At 38.3% G+C, this 20,194-nt stretch overlaps 1 protein-coding gene across 1 annotated transcript in view; it reads left to right on the top strand.

Annotated features, from left to right (window-relative positions):
• Adgra3 (adhesion G protein-coupled receptor A3) overlaps nt 1–20,194 on the top strand; it is a 107,581-nt gene that overhangs the window by 69,313 nt on the left and 18,074 nt on the right. The window contains exons 11-14 of the mRNA XM_076864257.2: nt 3,127–3,288; nt 5,722–5,925; nt 13,844–14,057; nt 14,268–14,476. Of these exons, the coding sequence (XP_076720372.2) occupies nt 3,127–3,288; nt 5,722–5,925; nt 13,844–14,057; nt 14,268–14,476 (789 nt within the window). The remainder of the gene's footprint in view (nt 1–3,126; nt 3,289–5,721; nt 5,926–13,843; nt 14,058–14,267; nt 14,477–20,194) is intronic.

Raw genomic sequence — 20,194 nt, 5'->3', positions numbered from 1 at the left:
TTCTTCACATTTCATCTTTGATAAAGTGTGTTCCCATGTGTTTTCATTGGTCATTACAGTTTAGTGTGACAGGTGCAGGAACAGGTGCCTGATTCCTTTCGACCCTTTGGAGTGACCTACAGGAAATGAGTCCAGGGACAAATACGATGCTTTGTATGGAATGCTGGTTGCACATTAAAATTGTCTCTGTGTGTCTGATTTCAGGAATACTTTTTCGATCCAATGCATTGTTCCCTCTCGTGTCCCTTTTGGCCACTGTGTCGGATTCAGAGCCACTTCCCTAACAGGCTACAGAAACATGTAGCATTCTGTGATTATCTGCTCTACAAATATTTTGGCAACAAATTCCTTTCTTTGGTTCTTAGCCCATTTGGTATAAAAATGAGAAAAATGGCTTGTTCTTGGCTAGGGTCACCTTCCTAGAGGTGCTCAGTTACATCAGTTACATTCCTACAAGGGTCTTATCTAGTGGAGCAGAGCTGAATTCTTTGGTCATGTTATCATAATTTTTCTGGAAAGATGACATGTCTGCCAGGTTTTATGTTAAATCATTATACAGACCATATATTTTAATCTGCAAAAAAAAAAGGTAAACAAATTTTAATTGTACTTGTGCTGTGCAGGTATTTCAGAATAGAATCAGTATTTTTATGTGCTTTATCTCTTAAGTTTTTGTAGCCAACAGGAATTTCATTTCTGATAGTCATAAAGCATATTTGATTACTTCATCTCTCTTAGTTTTTTGATTTCCACATAGAAACTCGAGGTAACAATAAATCATAATAGACAAAACTTCAGTCATTCCAGCTGTTCTTAATTCCCATTTAAAATTAGGACTTCTTAGTTAATCTCTGTATAGACACCTGACTGGTACATTCAGTAATGGGCATATCAGGAGTCAGAACTTGTCTTTGTAACTTCCTGTGGAGTGGAATTCACCAGCCCTGTCGTCAGAAGGAAAATGTCCTGGGATGATAATATTCCTGTGAATCATATAAAATGGAATGAAAAGGAATTCTGTAAAATGTGGTTGTTAGCCTCTTCTTCTTTTCCTTTTTTTTTCCTCTCGAGACAGAGTCTTGCTCTGTTTTCTGGGCTAGTCTACAGCTTCTTTGCCCAAATGATCTGCTGCCTTGACCTGTGTCCTGGGATTTGTGGGCGAGTGCCACCTTGCCTGGTGGGCTTCTTCTCTCTGCCAGTTGATTGTGTTGATGTCTTAGATTTGGGAGAAGTACCTGTGAGAATATGTGAGTCCATTAACATAGGGGGGTTGGGTTGTTTTGTTATTCTCCGTCACTGCCATGATCACCGTCTAATCATTTTTAAAGAACGGGATTACTGGCTTGTTTTGTATTTCCTTCACCTGACTCTAAGCTTGAAGACTGTGCTGTATGTCTACTGCGCAGGGCTCACTTTGACCCCTAACAAATGTTTACTTAATACACATTGTACATGAACAGAATAATGAACGTTGATAAGCATTGATTCATAAACATAGATAACTGTGGGGCTCCATACCAATTCTACTAGTGAATAATGGTATAAGTAAGATAGTATGATGTCCCTTTTCCTAGATGTTTACGTTGGAAACAAAACTTGGAAATAATCATGGTCCACTGTGATCAGGACAGTACGGAGTCAGGATTTTTTCAGATCAGATTGAGGTTGGGGGCTGGGGCTTTAAGAGGGCAAAAAGCCGGTTTTGTTAGTTCTGGTTATATGTGAACACAGACTTGTGAAATACACTCCTTGTCACTTCTGGAGCCTGTCATCTTAAAAAAGAAGTCTATTTTAGCACTAAAATGCTTTAGTAAAATAACAAGCAGAGCCAACATTTTTGGAGTGCTTGTTGGGTGCCAGACATGGTCTCATGAGGCCTGCATTTATCATTGGAGTGTGATCTGCACCTTGTTCAGAAGACAGGACCATTGCTATGCGTTTACTGAGCGGGAAGATGTGGGTGGGTGGCAGCATCACCATTAAGGTGCTGGTCTCATCTCTCTGCCCACCACACTCCATGGTTCCAGGTTTTGGATCTGCCTGTCTTCTTTGTAAAGTGAACCATAGGGTTTGGACTGAACTTGTTCCCAAACCGCCTTTGCCCTCATAATTCTATTCACTGGGAAGAGTGCTGGAAGCAGAAGAGGAGTGAAAACCTTAGGTGGGATCTTCTTGGGAGGACCAGGAGACAACTGCTGAAGCAACGGCAGCTTCCTGGCTTGCACCGGGGCCTCCACCTTTGATGCCTACTTCTGGGGGAGAGGGCCAGCCAGCCTGTAAATGCTTTTATTATCCTCTCTGCAACAGACTCCTTGTGAAGAATTTGCTCTGTACAATCATTCAGTGCATTTCTCATGGGGAGGAGGGTTGTGCAGGGATACACAGGTGACAGTAGCAATACTGGCATTGCTTAATTAGATGTTTACATCTGTGAGGCCTGAAGTGAGCTAATGAAAAAAAAAATCAGTCATAGGAAACACGTAAAGCAAACCGTACAGTAGTTCCTCTTAGGGTCCATTCATTTCAAGGTACTGGGTCTTGAAGCATTCACTGAGTCCCAAGGAAGGGAAGAATGATTTCATTCAGGGGGAGGAAACCACACACCAGAGTACAGAGTACAGATTGCACGGCAGGAACGGGAAACTCACGGTGCTTGGATGTGCCTGGAATTTTGAACATGATGAGATTAAACAAGAGGGGGGAAGTACAGATTTTTTTAAACTAATAATTGAGTTTTATTTGAGCTAATGCTTATACAAAAAGAAACGTTTATAATGGTTTTGAGGTGAAGACTAGAGCTGATTTTGTCCTGGGGTCCTGTGACATCATCATCTTGTTAATCTGTCAGTTGTCCTCCTTTTCCTCCTTTTAAGATGCCAGGCAGTGGTCTCTTCACTAGTGAGGTAGTGACTACTTAAGTACCTGTTTTGAGCTAAATATTTTTAAATGACCATAGTTGAATGTGCTGTTCATATCCAAAGCTGTTTTAATGAGAAAAGTGCCTGTTGGGTTTTCACCTGAAAAATTTAGATGGACGTTCTTGTTGTCTCTGGAGGATTTTGATGCTATTGGACAGCTTGCCTCGGCTCCAAAGATCTTTCTTTCTTTTTCCTCCGTGCTCACTAGCTAGGGGACGTGATGGTTGACATCGCAAGCAACATCATGTTGGCTGATGAGCGGGTCCTGTGGCTGGCGCAGAGGGAAGCGAGAGCCTGCAGTCGGATTGTTCAGTGTCTACAGCGCATCGCTACCTACCGGCTCGCCAGTGGGGCTCATGTTTATTCAACAGTGAGTGTGACAGTATTTTAGACAAAAAATTCACAGTAGTGACTCTAACCCCAAAGACACAGGTCTCTTCCTTTACAGGGTGCGCAGAATCTGTTACTGATAATTAGTATATAATTTCCTTTTCTAAAATATTTTAAAAGCTGATTTTGCTTTTGAGTAATCAGTTTCATTGGTAACTGTAGAGAACTCTGAAAATCTCTCATTTGAATGTTTAGCACCATGGAATCCACTGAAACCGATTCTTCAAGGAAAGTAAGAGCACTGTTGTAGTGTTCTGTTGGCTCTTACCCACGGTCCATTGGAGCTAGGGAGCTGGTACCTGTTCTGGGCCCTCAGGAGTGTTTTGAGAGATGCCTGATTGCTTGCCCAGACACTGGTCTCAGAAGAGCACTGGATACCCTCCAATACTTGTGAAGCAATTGGCATGATAATCACCCAGTTAAATAGTACTGAATTTTATCTATTCTAACTTGAACTGTTCCAACTTCCTCTGTGTATCGCTTACTTTTTGTTCTAAAACTGTGAGAAGTGTGGTAGGTTGTTCCTTTAGCAGTCTTATTCTGATGGCCCACAGTTTTTCATTTTTTAACTCATTGGGTGGGTACGTGTAGTATTGAATATTCTACCCTTACAGCAGAGATTTTATGCAACTTTAAGATTATCACTTTTTCATTGATTTCTGAGACCATTTTTGATTGTACTGTGTTTTATTGTAATTTTTGCTCCTTTAAGATGAGGGTTACTCTCCTGAATAGTAAATAAAATAGAGGCCCAGCATGGCTACCATCCTCTCCCTCATAGATCCATGACCTTACTTGAAACCAGCTTGTCACCTTACGTTTTCCCCAGCCCGTTAAACCCAGTTTGAATGCCATCCTTGGGCCTCCTTATCATTCAGCAGAGAGAACCTACTTCCTCCTTCTGAACCTCACCAGTTCTGAGAACTCCTGGGTGTAGTAAAGGTGATGGTGTGTATTTTTATCTGCCATTTCAACGTGTAAAATGAGGGTAGGAGTGACACATCTTACATAGTAGCAGTCCCTTCTACTCCCTGAAGAAGTGTTCTAAGATTGAAGTTCTAAGATTGAAGATTTGAAACCACAGATAGTACCAAATCCTGTGTACGCTGTGTGTTTTCTTATTCGTCCATACTTAGGATAAGGTTTAATTTGTAAACCAGGTATGGTATCAGGTTAATAGTAAATAATAATAAAATAACAGTTTTAATAATGTATTCTGATAAAATTTATTAAAATCTATGAATTATTTATTACTGGAAATTTTCATTTAATATTTTCTTTCTGACTGCAGTTGACTGAAGATAACTGAAAGGGGGGAAAATGGAACTATGAGTGGGGGGGCTGCTGTATTAAGAAAGGATATGGTGCCAGGGGTCTTGGAAGGAAGATTTCTTTCTTTTAACTGAGGTTTCATGTGTTGATCATGGTTAGTGCTACTCATCAAAAACTCAGTTTTTTATGTGGAGCTTTGATCAATAAAAAATTGGAACACACACGATTTGTTAACTAACAGACTTTAATTACTAAGCTTTTCTGTGAGACAAAAGCTAATACAAACTTTGTTTACTCTTGAAAAGTTTGAGAACCAATAATTATTTTCGGTCATATGTAGAAAATACCATTCTTTGGAGTCAGTACCATGTGTGCCACACTTGCCAAATTCCTTCCTCCTCCTCACATTTTAGAATTTGTATCTTCCTAATAGACTTTAAGCATCTCGTACCAGAGTCTCATGTAAAAAAACAAAACAAGAAAAACACTGTCCTCATATAGGACATGAGATGCTGCTTTGTCCCTATGATAGAGGTTCAACTAACACTCTCTAGGAAATGGAGGGACACCACATTGCCCTTGGCATTGGCAGTAGGTCCTGTCACATTGCTGGATTTGAATGTGCGGCTCATCAGCCTGTTACTTCTCGAGCCCCTTGTGGTGTGCTTCGGACGAATGCGTGATGTTTGGGTTCTGGCAGCTGTGGTATCAGCAGGTCCTAGCTTTTCTTCCTACAAAGTGCTTTTCAAATTAATTCTATTCTTTTTAGATTAGTTTACCTTTCTGCAGTGCTGGGGATTGAACTCAGGACCTGTACACAGTAGGCAAGTCCTCTTCTACTGAACACCCAGCCTGCAAACTACAGTTTTTAATTGACTTCTCATTTATAGCTGATTTCCTGTGCGGTGTAGCTTGTTTTCCTTGTCATTGATCATCTTTCCATTTTAGGACTTTTTTGTTGTTGTTTTGTTCCATCGCCTTTTAAAATTTTGTCCAGTTTTCTACATACTTTTTGTTTAATGAGAACTTGTGCTTTTTAGTCTGGCTTATACGTAGTGTTTTGTGTTTGAAAAGTCTTGGAAAGTGCTTTTTCTCCAGATTATAACTCTTTCATAACTCCTGTTTTGGTTGGCTTTTGAAGTATTCTCCCAATATTGCTCTGGAGGCTTACGTCATCAAGGCTGCTGGCTTCACCGGGATGACCTGCACTGTGTTCCAGAAAGTGGCAGCTTCTGACCGCACAGGACTTTCTGATTATGGGAGGCGGGATCCAGATGGGAACCTAGACAAGCAGCTGAGCTTCAAGTGCAACGTTTCAAATACTTTTTCAAGTCTGGCACTAAAGGTAGGTTACATTCTCTAATCGCTATTCACATTAGTTTAGAACAAAGTCTTTTGCTTTGCAGAATAACCTTATTAAAAGAGCTTTTGGCTATGTCCCTCATTATGGATCAGCATCCACTTATCAGAACATTTGGCCTTTGGTTTTTGGGATTGGCTAACTTCGTTTAGCATGATATTCTCCAACTTCATCCATTTACCTGCAAACACCATGATTTTACTCTCTTTTGAAGCTGAATAATATTCCGTTGTGTATATATGTATATATATCACAGTTTCTTTATCCATTCACCTACTGAAGGGCATCTAGTTTTGTTCCTCAGTTTAGCTATTGTGAGTTGAGTTGCTATAAACATTGATGTGGCTGTGTTACTATAGTATGCTTATTTTAGGTCCTTTGGGTATAGACCAAAGAGTGGGACAGCTGGGTCAAATGGTGGTTCCATTCCAGTTTTTCTAAGGAATCTCCATACTGTTTTCCAGATTGGTTGCATCAATTTGCAGTGAGTGTGCCTTTTCCCCTATATCCTTGCCAACATTTATTGTTGTCTGTATAAAAGTGGTTTTGATAAAAGTGGTTTTTGGAGGGGGTGGGGGAGAAGTATGGGGATATTGTGGGGTTTTTTTTTTTAAAAGGAAATTTGTACCATGAAGAGCCCCATAATGACTTTCCTGGACCTTAAGCAATTTTGTCTTGGGCTCCTCTCTCTCTACACAAAAATAACAAAAGTTACATTTTATGACTGTAGTACTATAAAAACAAATATATTAATATTATATATTAAAATTTTTTTTTTTTACCTAAAAGTTTTTTTGTTTTGATCCTCATATTAAGACACTAAAACATTTTTATGGGCCCCTACAAATAGTGTGGGTCCTTACCATTGTGCCTAACAGGGAAGTCAGCCTTGAAGCCAGGCATTTAATCAGACAAGGTGAATATCAAGATTTTGGCAAAAAAGTGCATATGTATGTGTGTGTGTGTGTGTGTGTGTGTGTGTATATATATATATATAAAATCTATATCTACATATATCTCAATATCTCATTTTTATTGATTTTTTAAAAAATTTGGGTATATAGGTGTGTTTCACTAAGCCACATTGAATTAAGTAGCTGGAGGGCATATAGATGTGTTTGGGCATATAGATGTGTTTTACTAAGCCACATTGAATTAAGTAGCTGGAGGCAGAAGTTCAGTTCCCTAATGGAGCAACATTTTCATTTAGCTTTGTATGATCATGTGCTATTATATTCTCTGTGATTTTTAATTACTCAGAACTTCTTTTCTGGTTTGTTCCTGACTGGCATTATAAACAGTATTCTAGTCATTTTGTTTTGGGTACCAGGGATTGAACTTGGGGGCACTAGACCACTGAGCCCCATCCCCAGCTATATTTTGTATTATAGTTAGAGCAGGGTCTCGCTGAGTTGCTTAGCCCTTCACTTTTGCTGAGGCTGGCTTTGAACTCACAATCCTTCTGCCTCAGCCTCTCAAGCCGCTGGGATTACAGGTGTGCACCACTGCCCCCAGTTCTAGTCATTTTAATGGCTTTACAAAAATCAATCAAATATATTCTGGTATACTTTAGGTGCCCAGTAAGTGTGAATGGATGAATGCATAATCAGTGTGTTCTTTCAGACTTTACCCTGGTGACTTCCATAAAGAGAGCTCATTTGCCAAATTTAGAAATATCACAACTCACCAAGATAACCTCAACAAGTCTGATAATATTATATTTATTTGGTACCATATACTCAGGAAAATGGGCAAGATTCTTCTACTTTGGGCTCTAAGAATACTTGATGTACCCAGCCTTGCACTGTAGACCTGCTCAGTTTTCTGTGTTGCATCATTTATTGGTAAAAATAAACCACAGAAGGCGTAGGAATAGCAACACACACAAGGGCATGTGTTTTTGAGGAGCCTTAAAAGTGATGAACCTTCTGTCGTAGATGATCACGGCTGGTAGAAAGGGATTAAAAATGATGAAACTGTACGTTTCGTCGGTTTCATGGCCTACACCTCTGTGTAAGGAGGGTTTCTGCCCTCTAAAGCAGAAAGCTTTAAATGAATACTCTCAGATTTTTCCAATTTCGTGTTCTGTCCTTTTAAAGATCATCCTGTGACCAGAGCAAGAACACGCTACATTATTATTCATGCTTCATAGATGGACATCATTACACTGAATGAAAAAGGAACATATCTTCCATGAAATAAAATTAGTTAACAGTTTTAACATCAGCAGCACCAAATGTACTTAAGCTTTAGCACTTTGACAGAGGACTTTCTTCACATTTTAAACTTTAATGCTAGAGCAGTTTTTATTCTTCCTGTGCATATTTTTTTTAATCCCTTGAATATACTAACTAGACAATTTGAACAGCCAGCAATTGATTACATTACCCTTAAATGGATCATATGAAGTTAAACCCATAAGGAAGATATTTTTATTTTTTTACATATTTTTTAAGAGGATGTTTGAGTTGGCAGTAGATGTCTCAAGTGATTTGCCTCCTGCATGTTTTGACTCTCTGTGCTTTCCTGAAGGCTCCCTCGTAGCCAGGTTTGGACTCCCATCCTCTGTAGATTCAAACTCATTGTAAGGTTAAAGATATCCCAAGTTGAACATGTATTGATGGCACCTGACCTCCCAGACACCATAGTTTAGCAACACAGAATGCTCGAGTCTCAGTCATTTAGCCTTGTGAGCTCAGGCTGCCTGGGAGCTGTGGTTTGCTACTGCCCTGTGTTGTGAGAAAATATATCACTAACACATGTCACTAACCTGGAATAACCTCAAAAATCAAAGTGTGGTTCCTGCTGAATGTGTTTCTGTTTGTTGAAAAATTATACGTTGACCCATCCTAAGTCAAGTTCCACCTGTATTGCCCACACTATCGTAAATTCCCTAACTATTGTAGATTCCTGTTTGGTTTTGGTACTATAGGCTATTTCATACAAATCCATGTAGGTTTGTCTACCTGGGGGTACTATTAATCAGCCAGCATGTGCCAATGTAACCCTGCCATTTGGTAAATAAAATACTGAAATACCTTCTTACCATTTAGCAAATAGTGGCTGCTCCCATCCCCTGAGTGCCTCTTGGCCCTGTGGCCCTCTGTGAGGACCACCATGGAGACCGTCCTTCCCACATCCTGCAGCTGGTACCTGCAGAGAAGAGGGCGCCTAACAGTGTCCCCTTCCATGGAGCCTCTTCTGACAGTGCCTGTGCCATCTCAGGTTGTTGATATTTGTGAGCATTGTCTCCAGATCTGGCTGGAAGGGAAGTCAGCCTCAGTCAACCCTTCATAACATCCGTCTCGGAGGTATCTGCTGGGTGACTTTCTCACTCCACATTAGTGCTCTTGCTCATATCTCCTTCTGCCTGCTCTTCCCTCTGCCCAGTGACAGCAGACTTCTGTTTCCTTTCCCAACCGCCTATCCATGTTGGGTGCAGGCACCCCCTGATTTTTCTCCTAGAGTCCCCTGCTTCTCCCCTCCCTTCCTAGCTCCATGGTTATGTTTAAAGACCCTTCAGAAATGTCCCCTCTGTGAAGTCTGACACCCTCTGATCAGTCTTCTCCTGCCTCACCTGCGGGTCCTCTGTTTCCCCTCACTTTTCAGCAATGCTGCCCATCTCTGTCATCATGTGCCACTCATGGGTCACGGTGGGCTGTTCCAGGGCAGAGCTATGCTTGGGTCACTGTTGAACCCAGTGCCCCGTCTTGTGGTCTCCCATTGGAGGTGGAGTTGCCTGGTCCTTGACTCTTGCCAATAGCATCAGTCAAATCTATTCTGACTTTTTCTTATCAAAATGATCCCTTTCACTGTTGATTCCATAATTCACATATGAGCCTAATGAACTCATGTCTTTCCAGTAAACTGCCAAGGGCTTTTTAGCAGTTAGCAAATGTTTGAGCTCAGCTATAATCTAGCCAGCAGGAGCTGATTCTTCCTAATTTACTTGACCAGAATTGAGAAGTCTGTTTTTCTTTACACGTCCAAGAGCGCTCTCATCCTGGCCACGTCTTGTCCTGTGAGTTTTCAGAGCAGTCATTCTGGGTCTTCATGCTGTTTCCACCCTAGGATTCTGCAAATGGCGCCTTCCTTCTCTTCCCTAGGCAGAGCTAATCATTGCCTGTGAATCCCCTGGGGCTTTGTTCATTCTCCAGAGTAGTTCTAAGGCAGCATAATGATTGATAGTGAAGCCTATGATGTGGCAACTAAGAGTATGGTCTCTCCAGCCAGGCAGCCTGGGTTTCTGTTCTCTTCCCCCCAGTTAACAGCTGTGCGAACTTGGGAAAAGTATCTTAACCTTTCTGAATGTCAGTTCTTTATCTGTTTCATGGGGGATTATGTAATGGTACTTAAGGAGTTACTGAAAAGATTAATGAGGTAAATGTGCAGACATTCACAATGGTACTTGGCACAGAATAATCACTCAATAAGTATTGGCTCATATTGTTTTGTACTTGTTGATCATCTCTTTAGATTATGAATATTTGATGGCAAGGACCATAGCTTCTTTCATTGTATGTCTTTAGGTTCTGCACAGTGTCAGGCACAGAGTAGCTAAACCTCTAACAGCTGTAGTTGAATACAATTAACAGTGGACTTCATTAACAAAGAAAGTCAGCTAAACATAATCCCTGTTAATCTGTAGCAGTGAGGTAATTGAAAGGTGATATTCGGCTAATACCTAGTAGCTACACACAAGAAAATGATTCAGATAGGTCATAATAACTATTGTTTGAAAGTGAGTAAGTAGAAAAAAAAAACTTGGGTAAATTAGTATATTATTGTTTGGCATCTGATGGTTTTGACCCATTCTGACTTTAGTCATGGAATGCTATAGATTTTAATAAGATTTCTGAAAATTTTAATGAGATTTCTGCAAATTTTAAAGTATTGATTATGAAGTAGAGGAAATCCTGATTCTTTCTCAAGGAAAGATGGTAAAATCCAGCAGAAGGATTTCTGTGTTTGAGTTGTCATCCTTAATATCACTTATTTTCTTTTTAGCTTAATGTCATTGAAAATAGTAATCTATACATGAGTTTAGCAAATAGGAAGAGCTCCGTGGTAACATTCATTTCATATGTGTTCCTATTTCATCAATTTTTAAAGTTAATACTAAACCGGATCGTAGAAGTTGGATCATGATGAAGGTCCACCTTATTGGTGAGTTGATCACTTCCAGGCATTTCCTCTCTCCACCTCTTCCACCCTGTCCAGGTTATGATGACAGGAATACCATCCGCCATTCCACAGCCTTGGTGCTGGTCAGAGTCAGGGGTCCCCTTGGGCCTCACCACCATTTGTTAGATGCTCAGCTGTGTTCAGCAGGTGAGACTCAGGTTAGCCCAAGTGGAGCTTCTGCATGCTGTCCCTGAGGCACAGATCCCACCATCATGTTTCAGATCACAGGTTCTTCTCATGACACATGGTCTTTCAGTCATGTTTTATTTATTTATTAACTGTAGTTCCTGTGTTATACCTACCTCATTATTGTAATCCATACATTTAAAAAATAAATATATAGTTAGTTACATGAAATTTTGTGTTCTATGCCTTTAGGTCAAGAGACTTTTGTATAATCATAGTAACTATAACAAACTAAATAAGTGTTCTTTCTTTGATTAGATTTATAAGACTTCTTTAAAAGAAATGTGTCAGTTTTACATTCCTACCATAAAAATCTAAACATAATTGATAGAGTTGAGGTTCACTTTATCAAAAACCCACAGAAGACCCTTTCTCCATTCCAGGGAACCTATGATTATTGTTTAGTAATATCTTTATTGAACCTGGAAAGAGATTTAAGAAAGCATTTAAGTGTTTAACAGCCATGGATATGTAGCTATTAATATTTGTTTTGTTGTTGTTTGGGGTTGGGTTTGCAAGTTAAACTTGTATAGAAGACCTTTCTTGTCTTATAGAAAGTATGCATGTTTTCCTTCTGTAGCTTTCTTTTAGAACCTGCTAGGTATTACTTTTAAAAAATAATTTTAATTTATCATTATTAATTCTTTCTCCAATAACTATGCTTTGTTCTCAAGTCATTTTGTGGTCTATTCTAAGAATTTATTACCAAGTAGAACTATTTTATGATTTAGAGTACTTCATTTTTAATGAATATGCATTACATAACATTTTATTAGGATTTTGAACTTCTAATCTGTTTTTCTTCTTCATATGCCCATTATATACTTCAGAGAAATTTATATACTTTATAGAAATTTACTAGATTAGCAAATGAATTTATAATTAAACTTTCTTCCTCCATCAGGATGTATTTGTTAGAAGCCTCTGTGTTTTTTCTTAGGCAAAATATTTCTGGCAAATATTTTTCTTGGCATTTTAAATTTAAAAATAATATTTAAACTTATAAAACATATTCTCCAACAGACACTTTCAGACATCTGCTCATCTTGACGTTGTTGCAAAATAATTCTGTAGTCAATCATTTGCCTCAGTGGAATCCTTTTTGAAAAAACAAACCTGACTTTGTTCATGCCATAAACAACTGTTTTTATCAGATACCAGTGCCAGGAAGCATTAATGTTGGGATCCAGAAATGAGCATTACTGTCCTCAGAAATCCTCCTAAATGGGCTTGTGCAGCAGAGAACGAGTTCGCACTGAATCTGCAGGCCTTGGTTGTGACACTAATGTGCACAGAATGCTCCAAGTCCAGAGTGGGTGCAGCCAGCTATAAAAGCAGACTACTTCCTGCAAAGAAGTGCTTCATCGTCCAAAGAAGCCCAGTGTGAAGGACCCCACATAAAGTCCCCGGTAGATCCTGGCTGCCCATCTCCCTTAAGCAAGAATTAACCTTGCTAAAAATCAAACCAGATAAACTCAAGAGTTTGTCAGATAGAACAGGAGAGCATTTCGTTCATTCATGCCCAGTAGAGTAGGGAGCAGAGGGGAGCTCTGAATGGAGAAGTTTGTGGCTGGGTTAGCAGTGTGCTGGAAGAGTGGTAGGAGATGAGCCTGAGCAGCAGGTCTGTGTAACATTGTTTGCCATACTTGGGATTTGGGAGCAGTGTATGGTGACTTTGCAGGCCAAGGTGCTGTTTAAACTGGAAATCCTGTTGGTGCTTTGAGCATCGGTTTGGAGGGAGGGAGATCAGTGGCCAAGAGAAAGACTTAGTAATAAATTTTTAAAATAGAGAATTTTAAAAAAGATAGTTAATTGCTAACTTCTTTGTGTCTGGGCTTTTTATATTGAATGCTGAATAGTTTTAAATCCCCAATGAAGAAATCAGAAAAACATTCCATAATCAGTCAGCATCTTCAGTTGTTTTATCCGTTACTTTGTTTTTCCAAGTATGTTCTTAGAGTCAAGAAAAGGGGTGCTGTAAGAAGAGTTTGCTGAATTTAAACTTATATTTGTAAATGTCATTCTTTTGTTGTTTGAGTGTTTGAGTCTGTCATAAACCGCCTTAAGTTCCGTAAGCCTACGTTAGCTACACTCACATTCAGGGTGCACAACCTTGTCCTTAGTTTTTACTGTACTTTGCCAGACATGGCAAAATTGCCATGAGGAGTGGCTCTGAGGTCCTCAGTCTGTTTTAATGCTCTCTGCTTCAGCAATGTGTGCTCTTGTGGGAAAATTAACTTTGTAATTTGAAATGATTTCCTTGTTTACTTCTTAAACTCTTTGACATGGAGTTTACATTTCTCTGTGTTTTATGCTCTTTTGGTCTGGGCTGCCTTGGTTTGATTAGCTTATCAGTTGTTGTAACTATGAGATTTTGAATGTACAACTTTAAAAAACATTCAACATGTATTTAGAAGACTTTCATAACTATCTGAACTTTTCCTCTTTTCTACATATGAAGATGGAAACCTTGCTTCTATTTTTTTTTTTTTTTGCTTTTGTTTATTTTTTCATGTATTTTTTTTTTCTTTAGAATACTATTGTGGAGGCTTCTATTCAGCTTCCTCCTTCCCTTTTCTCACCAAAGCAAAAAAGAGAGGTTAGATCACCCGATGACTCTCTCTACAAGCTTCAGCTCATTGCATTCCGTAATGGGAAGCTCTTTCCAGCCACTGGAAATTCGACCAACTTGGCTGACGATGGGAAGCGGCGCACAGTGGTCACCCCTGTGATTCTCACCAAGATAGGTTCGTATGTGGCATATGCTACCTTGTGCTCACTGGACAGTGTGGCTTTATTGTTCAGTGTTCCTAAAAACTGCTTATTTTTGTTCCTTCTCATTTTAATGAGTCACTAGCGAAAGAAAGATCTTGCAGAGTACCCATTAGTGTATACACTGACATTTAGTTCTTTATGAAGTTTGTTTCAAAAATATTGTTATTTCCCATTTTCTCCAGATGGTGTGAATGTAGATACCCACCACGTCCCTGTTAATGTGACACTGCGTCGCATCGCACATGGAGCAGATGCCATTGCAGCCCAGTGGGATTTTGATTTGCTGAATGGACAAGGAGGCTGGAAGTCAGATGGGTGCCGTATACTCTACTCAGATGAAAATATCACAACAATTCAGTGCTACTCCCTCAGTAACTACGCAGTTTTAATGGTATGGCAGTTGTTAACTTTATGCATAAATACTAAGTATTCTAATTTCTTCCTGCGCATAATTAAGCCTAAACAAAGTTTTGTTTTTTTTTTTAATTTTTAACATAAATTGCTTTCTTTAATTATGTAAGGGGTGATGTTTGGTGTAATTCTCATTTTAAAGTGAAATGTAGATACTGCCAAATGAAAGGTATGGGAATAGTCTTTGGAATTTCCAGTGAACTTCGTGTGTTCAGCTAGACTTTGACCTTCTCAAAACCCAGAGAGATCCTGGGTGTAGGCAGTCCAGCTCTGTCAACCAAAATGATTTCTCTGCTCAAGGATAGGATGCACACAGTGAAAGAAGGGCTTCCTGCTTTGCCTCTCTAATGCCACTACACACTTCATCATTAAACTCCTTTTGAATTCAGAATGGTGATACTTTTGAGTTTTGCACCTACAAGCGACAGTATTGACATAGTGTCTTTTCAGTTTTAATGCCAATCAATCTAATGTTGTTTGCTATTATTTACTGTAGTTAACAACTATTAATCTTTTTGGTTAAAGTAACATATTAGTGTACAGGAGCAGGTATTTTTAATAATGAGATATTTGGATCTGATTCCTGAGCAGATAATTATGAAATTAACCATGCTAGTTGTTATTTTATGCTGTAATTATTATATGATGTTAACATCGTGGAGTGTGTTGAGAGTTCAATGGAAGGAATTATTGACAAGTCTGAAAGACATTTCTCAGAAATGGCTTGAGGTTAGCCTAGGGGATGAGGACTTCCACATATTTATCTAATTTCAACTGTGAATCTGCAATCTAGACAGTATTTTATCGGTACTCCATAATCTTGAAATGTGATGTTTTCTGAGTTTTTTGTTTTTTAAAAATAACAAAATAGGATTTTCTACTAGAAATGATCTTAAAGCCAGCCTGGATTATATTAAAATTTGCTTAATACTTTTTCGTTTTCTTTGCTTCTCAACTTCCTCTCCCTTGTCCAGCACACCAGCCAAGCATAAGTGAATAATAGATAGATTATCTTTTCAATCAGTGAGGAGTTTGCACAACTGTACTTGAGCGTGTATGTTCTTGTGCCCAATTGGCAGTGGCTGGAGTCTGCATAGTTAGATGCAGCTGGATCTGCTTGAGGGGTTCTTCCTCTTGGGCTTAAAGTGAGTGTTGATAGTTCCTGATTCTCTTCACAAGTGCAAGATGTCTGATTGCACTAAGTCTGGCTTCTGTAAGTTCACGTTTTATTATTTTGTAGGCACCTTTTAAGTTGCAGCATGAAGCATCAGTTAAAGGGTGAGAGAGTTTTTCAGTTTAAGTGCTTTCTCGTTCAGGTTTAGAGTATAAGATAATCTGAAACTCTGATATACTGAAGGAGAAACAACTTTGTCTTAAATGTATATGTTAACCAGGAAGAACTGAGCAAAATAAATGAAACACAAAATTAAAAAAAAAATGGACATTTTCTAAGCTTCACTTTTGCTACTGCACCATGTGAAACTTTTATTTTTATTTAATCTAATACCAGTTTAAAGCATCTATTTTTGAACTTCCTAGCTGTTCTTCTCAATTATTTAAATTAATATAATCCTTTTCTAGAAGGAATAAGCTATTCTTTTATCTTTCAGACTTTTAATCTTTTAAAATGTAAGACAATTATTTAAAGCTAAAATACAGTACTAAGATTTTTTCTATTTATTTTCAAATATCCTCTTCCTTTTCTTAGAGCTAACTGTGCCACCTAGAGGCAGAAAAGTGAAGTGCATCTGAAATTGTTGACAAAGTTATGATAAAGTGTATGGGAATTTTAGAGGTGCTAGTTAAATATGGAGGCAAAGTTAGTGAAATTATAACCCCTCTAAAGTAATTAAAGTTATTTGCAAATATAATTATCTTTAAAAGTAGGAAATAATCTTTTTTTCTTCTAAACTTTTTAAATAATAAAATTCTGTATTTCTTGAATACTATCTTAAATATATCTTTTTATGTAGAAGTCTAAATCCCTATCTTGGGAGATAGTCCATATGACTTTTCCTGATCTGATTTGAGAGCAAGAAAATCAGATATAAGGAATATGTTTGCTCATAAATCTAGAATAGATACAGATAGACAAGATGGCTCCTCTCAGTGAGAGCCAAAGGAAAAAGTTAAGTGGAAACTGGGGTTGTTTGACTGATGTAATCAGAAGTTACCTTTCTGAGCAAGAAGATTCACAGGCTCTGGGATCAGTCAGGAAAAGAAATGCTGAACAGAAAGTAGGGTAATGATTACAGTCAAGCTGTGTAGGACTTAACACCCTGACCAGTAATAGCAGTGAAGATACAATAATCCCCGTGTCTTGGTTTACCTCTTATTACTGTTCAGCCAGATACAACAAACTAGAGAGTAGTCATTCATTTTCCTCTGTCTTGTGATGCTTTTAGTTTGTTTATATGAAACATGCTGAACGAAAGCAAACCTCTGTTTTATTTACTCTATAATCAACCATGGATGCTAGTAATGTTTTTGTTTAAATTGTTTAGTGTGGGAGATTTAGCCTACAGTCTTACACATGCTAGGCAAGTCCAGTACCATGGAGTACCATGGAGCTCCCATTTTCTCCCAAAAGATGCATGCTACCTACATTATTCTTCAGTGAACACTTTGTAATAATAGTGCTCTGCTGTATACACTTTTTTCCATGGAACTATATATCTTTTTTTTTTTTTTTTTGGTAGTGGATATTTTAACCCAGGGGTGCTTTACCACTGAACTACATCTCCAGACATTTTTGTTTTTTATTTTGAGATAGGGTACATTAAGTTGCTCAGGGCATTGCTAAGTTGCTGAGGCTGACCTTGAAGTTTCAATCCTCCTGCCTCAGCCTCTCAAGCCACTGAGATTACAGGCATGTACCACTGCTCCTGGCAGAACTATATATCATAGGTTTATCTAAAGGTTGATAATGGAGGTGGTAGTTCATCTTCATTAACCACTTAACATATCAGGTGATATCTTTGTATGCATTAATTTATTTGGTCCTCAAAACAACTTCTTCAAGAATGGCATTCACTGCAGTGAATCCTATGTAGTAATTACCACAGTTTACAAGTGTGTAAACTGAGGCACCGAGAGGTTAAGACAAAATACTGAAGAGAAAGTAGGGTAACCAAATGGTTCTGTTAGTTTATATCCCTTTGCATGTCTGCAAAGCTAGTTTGTGTTAAAATAAGCATTTGAACTCCTTCTGGTTCCAGAATCTGTGTTTCTAAACCCTTTGCTAAATGTCATTTCTCAAATCTCATGTCACTATAAAAGAGTTTCCTCATTCTTTTCTTTACCTCTGAATATTAATTTGTCCCATAATTTTTTAAACATTACTTCATAGTTTTTTTTAGGTGGACACCATATCTTTATTTTTTATTTTTATTTTTATGTGGTGTTGAGGATCGAACCCAGCACCCCGCACATGCCAGGTGAGCGCGCTACTGCTTGAGCCACATCCCCAGCCCAATTTGTCCCATAATTTACTTAAGACATTTCTCTATGTATTTGCTTGTGTGATACCATTTTACATATTTAATAGGATATCTGCAGGATAAATCTCTCCACAGTGAAATTAATCATCGAAGGGGCAAACTCTTTCTTCCTTTTGCTTTTTTTTTTTTTTCAAATTGAAGTAAAGCACACTGATCTTAAGCGTATGGATTAGTAACAGATTTACATGCAATGCACACATTCAGCCACCACCAGCATCAAGGTTTGTACCTCATCAAGGTTTGTACCTCAGCACTCAGTAGCCCCTGTGTCTCTTTCCATTCAGTTCCTACCATCATCTCAAGAGGTGCCTACCCTTCTGGTGTCTGGCTAAAACTTATGAGCAAATATATTCCATGTTCTTATCCTTCATATAATTGGAGCTACAGCTTGTCCTCTGTTTGCTTATTACAACAATGAGATTTTTCCTTGTCTTTGCATGTAGTAGCAGTTTATTCTCTTCCATTGCTAGGTAGTAGTTCATTGAATGAATATACCAGTTTTTCCATTTTATTGCCAGTGAATATTTGGTTATCACATACATATCACATTCCCTGATTATTCGCATACATGTCTTTTAGTGGACATGCATGCTTAGGAGTGGAACGGCTCTCCACGTGTTCGGCTTTAGTAACTAGTGCCACCTGATGGCAGCAGGATTGAGTGGTCCTGTTGGTTTATACTGGTGGCAGCAATGAATGTTGCAATTGCTCTACCTTTTCACAGATTCTTGGTATTGTCAGTCTTTAATTTCAGTATTTTTTGGTGGTGGTGATGTCATTGTAACCCTGATTTGTATCTCTGATGACTGGAGAGATGTCCTTATTGATAGTTGGGTGTTTCTTGGTGAAACTTCTGCAAAGGCTTGGTGAACTTTTAATTGGAGTTTTTGGAGGAATTCTTGATGTGGGTTCTGAGTGTAAGGTCTCCTCTGCTGGATTAAGCATTGCAGACATGCCCTCTCTCTCTTAATAGTCTTTTAATGAACAGTTTCTTAATTTTTCTGAACTTAATTTCTTAGTTTTGGGTTTTTTTTTTTTTTCCTTGTTGTTGTTGTTTTGTAGTAGTAGTAGTTTTTTAAATGTCCCACTTAAGAAATCTTAGCCTGTCCCACAGTTATGAGGATCTCTCCTTTGTTTTCTTCAAGGAGTTCTGGGATATTTAATCTTTCACATTTAGATCTATAGTTGGCAGCAACTGATTTTGTGTGTTGTATGAGGCAAGGAGGAAAACAATCTGAAAATTATTCTTTGTTCTTGAAAAGGAAATGAAAAAGAAGCATACAAGTCATGGTCTGTTTTGGGTTTTGGTCTTTTTAATACTTCTGATTGTAGATCTACTTTTTATTTAATCGTGTTGTTCAGGTCTCGTTATAGGTTGCTGTTTCTAACACACTGAGGTGCCTTGAGATGTTTTCTTTGGATTGCACCCTCTTGTTCGACCCTGGCAAATTTAATTCCTGATTTTAATTATTCTTGTTATTGGTATGATGATAATGAATTATTAAATACTTCCATCAGTTTTATATTTAGCAATCCTTGGGCTTGAAGGACCTCTTGTAAGGACCACTCGCTGCTCTGTCTGTCATGTACTCTCCTCCCCTCCTTTTGGGGCCTTAGTAATTCTGGTCTTTGTGACTTCCCACACTAGAGGCCATTTTGGTTTTCTCTGCATCGATAAAGTTAACTTCTGTGTGCATCACTAGTTTTCACTTCCTGCTTATTTTCTCCTTTAATTTTGTGCCCTATAGAAGTGTGACCAAGATCACTGATAGTCACAGGCTGCCTTCACATGAGCATTTGGGGCAGGGACTTTTGTCTTACTAATTGCCATGTTGCCAATGCAAACTATAGTTTTTATTTTTCTTCTAATATTCTCTTAGTGTCATTTTAAAATAGTGTATTTAGTAATTTTTTTATGATTATTATGAAACCTATGTTTTTATTACTATAATTAAAAATAATTTGATTCAGATTTCTGCTTTATCTCTCCCTGTAGATCTCTAACTTGTTTGATATCACAATATTCTAAATTCCTCAGCTGTCTGAAGGAGTCTTATATTTTGTCCTATTGTTCAATTCAGCCAGAGTGTGTGTGTGTGTGTGTGTGTACTTTTTCTTTTTTTCCCCTTTCTCTTTAAGGCTGAAAAGCAAAGAATAATTCTTAAATTTTTCTCTCCACCCTCCATCCTTTTTTTTAA

The sequence above is a fragment of the Callospermophilus lateralis genome, chromosome 8, assembly GCF_048772815.1.
Source record: "Callospermophilus lateralis isolate mCalLat2 chromosome 8, mCalLat2.hap1, whole genome shotgun sequence".
Classification (NCBI taxonomy): domain Eukaryota; kingdom Metazoa; phylum Chordata; class Mammalia; order Rodentia; family Sciuridae; genus Callospermophilus; species Callospermophilus lateralis.
This window is presented reverse-complemented; position numbering and strand designations above follow the sequence as displayed.